At 39.7% G+C, this 11,677-nt stretch overlaps 1 protein-coding gene across 2 annotated transcripts in view; it reads right to left on the bottom strand.

Annotated features, from left to right (window-relative positions):
* The window catches only part of PARP1 (poly(ADP-ribose) polymerase 1), a 32,705-nt gene that overhangs the window by 1,529 nt on the left and 19,499 nt on the right, over positions 1 to 11,677 (bottom strand). For both annotated transcript variants that reach the window (XM_066178156.1, XM_066178157.1), the window contains exons 13-22: positions 10,445 to 10,640; positions 9,059 to 9,187; positions 5,730 to 5,813; positions 4,774 to 4,896; positions 4,146 to 4,274; positions 3,341 to 3,439; positions 2,639 to 2,791; positions 2,209 to 2,336; positions 1,793 to 1,854; positions 627 to 741 (exon numbers count right to left, since the gene is read on the bottom strand). In XM_066178156.1, coding sequence (XP_066034253.1) covers positions 627 to 741; positions 1,793 to 1,854; positions 2,209 to 2,336; positions 2,639 to 2,791; positions 3,341 to 3,439; positions 4,146 to 4,274; positions 4,774 to 4,896; positions 5,730 to 5,813; positions 9,059 to 9,187; positions 10,445 to 10,640 — 1,218 coding nt within the window. The remainder of the gene's footprint in view (positions 1 to 626; positions 742 to 1,792; positions 1,855 to 2,208; positions 2,337 to 2,638; positions 2,792 to 3,340; positions 3,440 to 4,145; positions 4,275 to 4,773; positions 4,897 to 5,729; positions 5,814 to 9,058; positions 9,188 to 10,444; positions 10,641 to 11,677) is intronic.

Genomic DNA, 11,677 nt, shown 5'->3' with positions numbered 1-11,677 from the left:
CGGTGTATCTAAGAAAACTCAAGATAAAACCAGTATTGCCATGAGTTGTTTTGCCCAGAGTCCTTGTAGGAGGAAAATAGCTCACCAAGGCCAAAGGCAGTTTCTACAAATCCAAAGACTGCCTTACTGGGTTACCTGCTTCACTGGCAGTGAAGAGAGTGAGCTAGACCTTAGACATCACTTATTTGTATTCTTATGACCTCTCGTGGATTTAAAGCACTAATTGATTTGGAGGCACTTCTGCCTAGAAAGACACTTAATGGTGAGGTCTCTGATGGGCATTTGGGGCTTACCTCAACACTCGCATTCCCCTCCTCTTGTCCTGGCACATCTCTGGACAAGACACTACAGGACACTTTTGCCTGACCAATAACTTTTAGTAGGATTCCTGTTGGGGAACAGCTATTAATACATGTATTGTTTCCTTTTTTTGCAGAATGACAATTTAAGTGTAACAACTCTAAGATCAACCCCCTTGCAGAAGAGATTGTCTGAAAATACTCCCCAAAGCAGATCTAAACCAAACAAAACACAGTGAGGCAAAACTCCTAACTGGCCTTAGTGAGGTCCTGCAAATGCAGCGGCCCTCAAACACCACATGCAGCCAATGTAACAGCAAAGGATACTCATTATACAGAAGACAGGTATCATTAATTCCTGTGGAGATCCCATTCCCTAAGGGAACCTCTACACCACCAAGGGTGGTAGTGGCTGTGGGATCAGGCGCCGTTTTGCCCAAGCCTAGAAGGGGAAAACAACATTAGTTACAAATCTAGGAGGCAAACACAGACTTTGCACAAAAAGAAAGGATCTAGCCAGCCAAATACTACTTCACATATACTTTCAAATCAAGTGTAGAAGAATCTTCAACAGAACAAAGAATGCAGTCTGTTTATTCAATTCAGCATCATCAAATTTAGGGCAGTTGGCCTCTGCTACATTAAAAATGAGAATTTTAGACTTTCAACTGTTAATTGTTAAATCTGTATGATCAAAGCTAAACCAGAACAGATTTGTAGCTCTCATATTCTAGCTCTATTAATGAAAACATGCACATTACAGCATTTTCAGACAAGTACAACAAATCAATTCTTATTCTTGTTAAAATTTTCAATATAAGTCTGATTTGACATCCATAAGAACATGAGTAGTGTGTACAGAAAAAGGTTGGAAAATCATTTTTTATTCTATTTTAGGCAACCTATTTTTTAAGCCTCTCAAAATGAACAGTTTAAGATAAGCCACGCATTACTGAAGATACTGTTCTTCACTCTCCCATCTTGGTACAGAAGACAGTCATGATTACCATTTCTTCTGCTTGAATTAGCTAAGTCTTTTCTCTTCTTTTTCAATATATGACACTTTTTGCAGATAGAAGTGTAATGAGAGCAGTTGTTCCATCTGAACTTTTATTCCTAGCTTTTCCCTTCTGTCCAAGCTTCTAAGCCACTTTGAAAGCGAAACAATTACTCTTCTGATCTATTCATCTCTCTTCTAAAATTTAAAGTATTGTTACAATGAAAGTGACTAAGAAGTTGGAGAATGTACTTAATATTTTCTCCAGTGTGACATTAAATGGAAGTTTTCTCCTGAACTTCAGCACCGCCAGTCTTAACACTCTGAGTGTATTAACTTGCACCTTAAAACACCATATACACATCCTGATGCAACTAAAGGGCAACATTATGAAACTTAAAGGAAGGACAGTTAAGAAGTGATTCTTTGCTAAGCAGAGCACCACATCCAGTCTGCCATCAATTACAGATTACCAATGACAACTACTAATGCTTACCTTTGACACTGTGTTTTCCCTTGGGCAATTTTGTGATGTGGGAAGCATTCTTTAGTTCGTACCTGGACAGCACAAAGAACACACAATAGCACTTTGCATTTGTCTTAAACCATCTTAGTGAAAAAAAAATCAAAAATTTCTCAGGCTTTAGTTTATGATGAGTTAATGTAAAGTTAATCTAAATTTTAGTCTTCGGGAACTCAACGGCCTTTCCTTGTCTTGGTATGTTAGCATTTTGTACAAGATTCAGATAGACCTGCAACAATAGCTCTTATTTTAAGAAAAAACAGGTCTTGTTTCTAAAGAAAAAAGACATGCTTTTTCTTCACACTGAAGAGAAGGCTTGCAATGTTAGCATCACCTTCTATGAGGATGTATTAAGCACATTTGGCAAATACTCTTCATATGTTACGTACATATTTCCAAGGGCAACTTCTCCCAGTAGTACTAAACCTATAGGATCAGCTTGAGATGTGTGACAGTAGTTTGCACTCTTGGATACCATGTCTGCAAAATAGATGCCCTTCCCGAACATGTAGCCGGTCTGCAAGAAGGAGATAAACAAACAAATAAATAAATAAAATTGGGGCAATAAAATAACAAAAGCAGCATTGAATCCACCATTGAATATCCAGGATTCAATGCTCTCTCCCAGGAGAGCAAAGTTGCAACTCAAGCAGCTCTTGTGGACACCAATGAGCACCCCACTTGGAGGACATGTTGTCTAAATGGTGGCAGAAAACACAGGGGCCTCCCCACACAGAAATTCCCTTTTTTAGGTTGTCCCTGACTGTGGCCATCTCTGGGCACAGGGATGTGGGCAGCCAGAGAGGCAATTTCACCTACCACGGGAGCTTCAGGCGGAGCTATCCGCAGACCCTGCGAGAGGATCCCGGCGAAGTTGGTGGTGCGGGAGCCGTGCCACAGCAGCTGGCGGTTGTGGAGCTGCTTGAAGGGCTTGTAACGCTGGCTCTCCCCCTCACGTTCAATCCTAAAGATCTTCAGTTCAGAAGAGGAGAGGAGGAATAGAATAACCAGGAAAATAAACCATTACCTTCATGCAACTTATCAGAGGGAAGAAAAAAAATAATCATCCAATCTGCAATGTACATTGATCTGCTAGGGAAATTGATCAGGATGGGTTTTAGTGTTTGTAATTGGCTGTGTTAGCAAGCAAAAAGAGATGGCAGCAATCACACAGTACTTTTTATTGATTACTTCTCTGCCTTTTCTTCTGCATTTTCATGAGGCTCAATTTTTCTGAAAAAATCATTCAATGAACTAAGGCTCAATTTCAGATGATTACTCCTCCACCTTCCCTTTGAGGCAAATTAAATTAAAATAAAAACACCAAAGCAAAACCACCTCATTAGATCCATCTCTGCCTAGACTTTTGCTATTCTAATTACAAGAAAATGTTCTATCAAATCATCCCTCCAACAGAGGAAATTGGGTTAACTACTCAAAAATATAAGCAATTGCAAACAAGCAAGTCAACTTAGGAGAGTCCATCCTCCCAAAAATAAACCCCAGTATTGCCCAGCTTACATCCACGACTTTGAGGTCATATGCGTTGTGCGTAGCAGCATGAGTGTTCTTCACATACTGTTTGATAATCTTGGCTTCTTCTGAATCTTTGTCAACAACCTGTAAAGAGGCAAATGAGAAGTTTCCTCAGCACACAAACTAGCAGCCATCTTATAACATGACAACATCCACCCTGTGCCTGCAACTGCCCCTTTTAAACCTCCTCAACCATTTAAGTGGAAATATATTATTAGCTAGAGAAGATGTACAGATATGCAGACAGCCACAGAATGTCTGTGACAATGCTGGAAATTGAGATGATTTTCAATTCCACTACTCAAAGAAGGATCAGCCAAGGAATGAATCCAGTCCAGCTTTCAACATCTCCACGAACAGAGCCTCCATGGCCTCTCTGGGCAACCTTTTCCAGTGTTTGATCTTTGTCAGAGTAAACAAATTACAAAACCCAAAACAAACAGCATCAACAACAAAAGCTTTTTCTTTTCTTTAAACACAAGTTCCTGCATTTCAATTTGTGCCCATTGCCTGTTTTCACTGGAAACCACTGAAGAAAGTCTGCCTCGTCTTGTTTCCTTCTTTCTCCCATCAGATATTCCTAGATATTGATACAATATCCCTTGAGCTTTCTTTTCTCTAGGTCAAAACAGCTCAGCTCTTTCAGCATCTCCTTGAACACAAGCTCTAGTTCCTTAACCCATCTCAGTGCCATGTATCTGTCCTGTTAGTTTGGGTGATTTGTTTTACTCCGAACTAACAACACATCAGCTTGTATTCGCAGCCACTCATTGTCATTTATTTCCTTTACCTTAATATCTGTTTTAAGTTTTTCATAGTTGATGTCAATTGGGTCTTTATCTCCATCTTCATTTCCACCTCTGAGAAGGCTGTAAGCAACCTCAATATCAAGCAAGTTGTCCAACATCTGCACTTTAGCCTGAAGAATTGAAACAGGTAATGTTATGTTACTTAAGCCTTTGACATGTTCAGAATAAGTCTGGGATAACCCAAATTAGGAAAGTGTATGACAATCACTGGCCATATGGTGCCATCTATTAACACAACAACACTGTCTTTAAATATACATACACACACACCCAAACGTACTAAAATATACACACATATATATACATAACATCTCTATCTTCTAATACCTTATGCATATAACTACTTACACAGATACACGCACATAAACAAACAAAAAGATTTTCTGAAGAAAAACAAGTTTAACTTCATGAAGGCATGAGGTTAAACTTGTTTTTCTTCAGATTATCTTTTTGTTTGTGAGGTTTTAATGCTTAATTTAACTTCTGCTTTTATGAGGTTAAGTAAGTGTTGAACCTCATATATTCTCTATGTTAGATCTCTGACATCAAGATCTGTTGCCTGCAAACAGCATTTTCCAACATTTCCAAAAACCAGTTTCTAGTCAATACCTGAATGTATTCCAAGTTATTTAGGAGAGGTGGCTTCTTCATCCCAAAGTCATGAGGAATCAGTGTATAGAAGCGGTTGGAGAGGTCCAAAATCTGGGATTCTGAACCACTGTCAGAAACTGCCTAGACAAGATAACAAGAAGAAAATTACTGAGTAAGACTAAGTCTCCATAGCAATAAAAACGCACAAGATACTTAAGGACTAACACAGGAGTAGCAATGCAAATAGTGCTTTTGCTGAAACTCTCACAGGACTGAAAAGAACACTTCCATTTAATTGTCTTGTGTGTAGCAAGTCATAGTATTTGCACAGAAATACATAAAATTGTGTATGAGAAAAATTCAATGGGGCTTATGTTTCTGGAGAGCAAACTAAAGTCTTCAGGATGTATAACCTTGCCAAGGTGCATAACCTTGTCAAGGTTCTGGTCTATTCCAGCAACTGAAAAACTTCCTGTATCAATGCTTTCCCAGGGAGTTTGTGATTAAAAAAAAAAAAAAAAAAAAAGGGTTATGCTGGTAAATTTATGCAATCTGTAAAGGCAATACTATGCAGTGATTCTGGAATGGTTCAGATCATGATGTGTAAATACAGCAACGTTATCAAACCAGACCCTTTCCTGTGTCAACTTAACCTTTATTCCCATCCTCTGACAGACTTCTCTGGGGTGGAAACACCAGCTCACTACTAGATCAAGGCAGCAGCTTCATTTGCTCAGCTGCCATTTATGTCTCGCACAGCCTAAAGTCTGTGCTACAAAAATGCTGAAGACACAAGTACTGACCACACTGGTACAACAATGAAGAGAACTAACTAGTTACCCGTGGAAGCCACATCCTCTTCTCCAGACAGAGAGAAAGCACAGATCTTTATATGCACAGCTCAGCAGTCACCCCACGGAGCCCAGAACAACCTCTGAATTCCCTTTTAGCTCTGACATCTCTTTTATGCTCACCTGCTGAACCTCATTCAGGATGGAGTATGCACTCTGGATCTGTCGTTTGCTCAGTTTTCCCAATGGCATCTTCTGCAAGTCAATCTGATAAAGATGTAAGTATTAAACCCAAATTTCACTACAATTAAACCACTGCAGCATTCCCTCTCTGGTTTCTAGAGAACTAATTTCTCCATGTTTATAGGACCGACCAACAAAGAATGGGAACATTTCAGACGCTGTGAATTGAGGCATTATGTCAGAAGGACACACCATTGAGAAGACATCCTATAACCAAAGGAACATTGCAAAAGGAAGCTCAGCACACATGCTAGGGCAACACAAAAATAGAGTATTAAGTATCTGGCATGAAGTTTAATATTAACCTGGTGTCAGAGGCATTCCTTCATCAGTTGAGTAACTACACACTTAAGGCTGGCAAAGAAGCAAACTGAATGAAGTAATTCTTGTTCATAAAATCATCTGTATCATTGGGTACAATCCAGACACCCTGTTCCAACTTTACCCTACAATTATCAAGGGTCAAATGCAAAGATGCTGTGAGGTGCTCCATATTCATGAAAAATGCACCAAAACCCCTCAACTGAGTTAAAAGCCATGTCTTGGTTGCCTGCATTTATCCACAGATTTAATTTAATGTTTGTTTTCTTTGTGTATTGATGGATCTTGGGAGAGAATTGGAAATTGTTCAATTGTTAAAAGACCGCCTGAATGCAAAAACATTCAGCAAAATCAAGCCCAGCGGAGGCTTTTAGAAAGATCACATATACACCCTTCTAGATTCTTGATAGTACTCACCATACACTCTGCAGGGCAAACTAGTTTTTACTTAAGTTGATGAATTTAAGATTTAGCTCAAGGAGAGAAGATCCTATGAAACCATGTTTCATACTGTCTGGCTAAGTCCCACATTATTTATCCACTATGGAGCTAGGAAACCCAGCTGTATGCAAATTTTCTCAGCAAGATAAACTCAGAAGGCTCTTCCAAGCCACAGAGACTGGGGTGAAAGCCCTGAAGTGATTTTGCACGGAGATTGCATGTCCTGCACTGGACTTACGAGAACTTTCACCTTTAGTGACAGCTAGTGCAGATAAAGCCAGATACCAGGAAAAGTCAAGATGGGCTGCAAGAGGAAAGACAGGCTTCAAAGCTGATCATATCTTGGGGACATGAGAGGCACAAAGACAATATTAATAATCTAATGAAAACCAATCTACAATAGATTTGTAGCTCCCAAACTTTTGGGGCCAATACTTGCTTGCTGAGTACCACATGTATCAATCTGTATTATGTCATTATTAGCTGAAAAATCATGGAGGACACATAAAAGTGAAATAGGCCACTTATCCTGGATGTACAGAATAGCTGCAGACACCTATAATAACTGCAAGTTATATAAACATGTAAAGTAACACATATAATCACTAACAGACAAAACACCTATAAAATAAAACAACCCCAAATCATGTGATTTAGGAGCACAATTCCAACAGAGCCCACAAGGAGACAAAAGGCTGGAATTTATGTCTCCTACGACCCATGGGAGGTAGACAGAATCCTGCAGAGCTAAGCTCTAGTTTAAAGCTAAACTGCATCCAAAGCTTTATCATTGGATGTGCCAAAAGAGCACAGCAGCCAAGGGGCTAGGCCTAAAGCAACAGCACTGAAAGTACCACTAGGTGCACTGAGTGCAGTGGGAAGAATTAGCTCCACATCACAGATGTGTGCGCCAGGATTGTCACAGGAGACAAGGGAGATGTTTGTCTTCCACCCAGGCAAGGGAGGACACAGCACTAGAGACAACTCAGTCCTCCAACAAGCCACTTCACATAAAGCAGTGACATAGGTAATGGTAATAAACTCCTGTATGCTTGGTGAGGTGAAATTCTTGAAAGCTAAGTTAGAAGCAGGAAGATAAATGCATTAAATAGATCCATTGTCATGCAAAGGAAAGACCAAGAATTTGCTACACTGTTGGCAAAGCAAGAGGTGGCTGGATGGAACAAAATACTCAGGATAAGGCTAATTAAATGAACTAAGCAGTTGTTTCTGGAGAACACATAGAAACCTCTAACCAGGAAAAATATTATTTCCTCTAACAGAAAACAGCTGTTCAGCAGCATCAGTACAGGAAGATAAATATAATAGGAAGATTGGCCCATCTGGAATCTCAGTTCTGCTATAGATCTGCAGATGGTATGAATTAACGTAGTTTCAAAAGAGTTCTACAAAACCAAATGACATGAGATGATGATCAGTTCAGTCTTTAGCCAGTTACAAAAAATTATTCATATTTTACAAGACTTTGATGTAAAGTACTGCTGGAGATACAGGAGAACATAATTAACCCAAGGTACCACAAAATGTTGGGCAAGCCATCTGAAAGCTTTCAGGTAAGCTGCAGAAAATGGTACAAAGCCTGTTCTGAAAGGTAGGCACACCAAATAATGATAGAGAAGGCAAAGAGTGGCTGCTTAAATGTCAAATCTTAGGCAGCATAACTAAGCTGGCTGAAGAAAACTGAAGTTTGTTATTTAGAATTAGTTCGAATGCCTGCATTAAAACAAACAGCAGGATCTCTGCACGCCAGTATAACAGTGCAACGAGAGACAGATCATGCTACCAAATCACTCTCTGAAAGCATGCCAGAAGGATGGATCAATAAGTATGGAAGAAAGAAGAATGGATGAAAATAAGAGTTTTATTAGAACAAATGAGAAATACAACCGAAACAATCTCAAGTCCACCCTGTGCAGAAGAGGATCTGGACTTTGATAAGACACTTCCATTAGTGTATGTATCAACTAGAAGCATTTCTCTAGTCTGAGGTACATCTCAGTTGCTACCTAAATCCATGGTATTCCTGCACTCCCCAGCCCTTAAATGTGGTTCCCTGCTTAGAAAAATGGAGTGTCACCAGTGTCACATGACCAGCACACTGGTTATCTGTGTTAATACTTTAAGAGCATTCAGCAAAACTGCAAACACCTGTGCAGGTGTGACTGGAAAAAAAACACAAACAAAAACACAGAATGATCACTACTCCCAGGACTGGCAGACAATTCTCTCATAGGCTTGTTAAATTGAAGACACTGATAGATAAAAAATGCACCAGTGTTTTAAGAACTGCATGTATCATAACTAAGTTACTAGTTCCAGGGCTTGGCAAATTCCAGTCAGACTCCTGTCTTTTATTTTAAGACAGATCTAAAACTCATACTCGGCTTTTGGGAAGTATGAAGCCCTCTGAATTGCAAAGAACTTGCTTCTGTTTGTGCAAGCATGAGGGAAGGTTAGAAGGGAGAAACATGAATGTGTGTAGTCACCTCAAATTCCACCATTGCTTTCTTCATGCTCTCCACATCAAAGATCATCTTAATAAGATCTTGGATTGGCTTAGCGAGTTTTGATTTTGTCCCAGCACCTACTGTCAGTTTCTTGACAGCTTCTTCATCCTGGAAGGTAAAAATAGTATCAGAATTAGCAAAATCACAAAGGATAAAAGTAACAGGCTGGCTGCCATGGCAACAACTCAAAACCAATTTAGTGTGTGCATACTATGACTAGCCTGAAGTTCGTGGGGAGCGTGGGACATTGCTCTGACATTCTGGAACAAAATGGGCTTAAAAAACCACCTATTCAGTAATTTGGTAGATATTTCAAGAGATGGCACTGTAAAAAATAAGCAGAAAGTATGCATCACTGCTTCACCTCAAGCAAGTATTAATTATTTCTTCTGCAAGCTTTCTGCTGTATAGAGACTTTCACATGAAAAAATGACTGTTTACTTTGCTGCTTTTATGAAAAAAAAGATGTAATAACTAGTTTCACCGAGTTTTTGTCATAAAAACTGCCATGGATGTGTACAGGAATCATCAATTAGCTGTAGTACCATCTTGTTGCCTTCATGGAGAGAGAATAAATCATCAGCCAGGTGCTTTGAGTAACACTGTACATTACACTGAGACAGACACTTTGCCACTGCAGTATTCAAATTTCCATAATTAAAGCCAAGCTTCGAGTGCTTTGCACTGAAAGATGACATCCATTAATTTGGCCACAGAAAAACACAATGTCTTGAAAATATGTGCTCTGGCAACTTCATAGCTATTAACAGCATTCAACTATTTAGTCTGAAAATAGTTCAGGCAACAGGTATGCCGTTATATAAACACACAAACCCCCCCTGGAAAGAAGGAAGAAAATTCTTATTTAGCTTATCTGTCTAAATAGCCAAATCTTAGTGGCAGTGAATAATTTCTATCTCAGCCTGCTCAGTAGGTGCACCAAGTGGAATACTACATTGGAGTTGCTACAGCATTTGGGAAGATTTTGGAGGCAGCAGACAGACGAGAAGCATCTCTTTTAAATTTTAAAGAATTGAATTTTCAGACAGGATGTATACGAACTGACTGCTGGATTAAGTTCAAATTAATATCCTTAAAGTTACAGAGTAATCAGGAAAAAGCATTGAAGGGACATCAGATTTGATAACAGAAAACTCTTTAAGAGTTTCCCAACAGGTCTACTTTAATGGATGGCACTCCTTGATCTACAGTTTTCCCCTGCAGCAGACAGAAGATGCAACAGCTGCATTTTAATTCCCCTAGTTTGTTAATTGCAAGTGATCCAGGAGCAAGCACGGGCACAGAACAGAGACAACATGGAATCTCAGCAATGCTCCACCTGGGACAGGGGCATTTCAGGGTTACCTGTCCATAATCTATTTCCAGTGGGTAGAATTTCTTGGGATATTTAGTGAAGTTCTTTGAATGCCAAGAATTGCCAGTTTTCTCTTCATACAAATTCAGGAAGTGTTCAACGGCATCTTCTTTTGATGGCATCTGCTCCAGCTTGTTACTGCCGATTACAGTGCCCACACGGCCCCAGGATCGGAACACCCAGTATCTGGAGAAATGGAATGGGAGAAAAGAACAGGCATCAGCTACTCCAGTGCTATTTGCAGCCCATTAATTTTATGGAACACACTCTCTCATCAGTGATTGTGGGAAATCAACAGAGGCATCACTGTATGTCCAAGAACTGGTGTGAAAAATGCCCAGTGTTAACAGACCAGAGCCACAACCCTGAGCATAAATGGGTGCACAGCAGGAAGAGAGGCCAACATCTCTTCAGTCCTAATGTTTTGCAAATACAAATCTTCAGACTATTGGGGTCATATATTTGAAAAACAAAGACAAAGCATCTTTAAGCCTCAGGCCCCAGAGTTCAGTATTTTAGAGAAACCAGAAGTAAATCAAGTATTTGTTTGTACTACTGACAGCACCTTGGGTGAGCTTCTGTATTTATGGGGATAGAATCAATCATCCTTTCCAATATGTCAGGTATGAAATGTAGGCACTGAAATTAATTCCTCTACATACCAAATCCCAGACTTGATACAACCTCACACAAATGAGACAGCAACAAAAGCTTATTAAAAACACGATAAAGTGCAATAAATCTGGAGCTGAACCACAGTCGTTGCTACCCTGGATTTCTGTGCCAATTATGTGCTTGGCAGGGGCAGTTTTAATTTAAAGAATCTTCTCAATGTCTTCACCTAATCAGCAATGCAACCACTGGACAGTTCTGCCATGCACCCAATGAGACTGGAAAGCTAAACACACAATCAGCTCCTGACTATTTCATGCATTTTGTTATGCTTCAGGGCACACAATTCAGGCTAACACTGTGGTAGAACAGCCAGAATCTGGTTTTGTTTCCCAAGGTTACAGCTCTGTTATTAGAAGACAAAATTAAGAATATGGGGAAAAAAACCCACCTTAGGCTTCGTCAACACCCACAAGGAATGTCTTCATGCAGGGCAGAGATTTCTCCATGGGTGGCTTGTTTGGTAGGTTTGGAGGAGTTCTTTTAGTTTTGGTTTGGCTTTTTTCATTTGTGTTGTAGTGGGTTTTCTTGTCAAGTCACTATACCAGTCC

The sequence above is a fragment of the Chamaea fasciata genome, unplaced genomic scaffold (genome assembly GCF_029207755.1).
Source record: "Chamaea fasciata isolate MVZ Bird 193981 ecotype frontalis unplaced genomic scaffold, bChaFas1.0.hap1 SCAF_3, whole genome shotgun sequence".
Classification (NCBI taxonomy): domain Eukaryota; kingdom Metazoa; phylum Chordata; class Aves; order Passeriformes; family Sylviidae; genus Chamaea; species Chamaea fasciata.
Note: the sequence above shows the minus strand (reverse complement) of the source record. Positions and strands in the feature narration are given on the sequence as shown.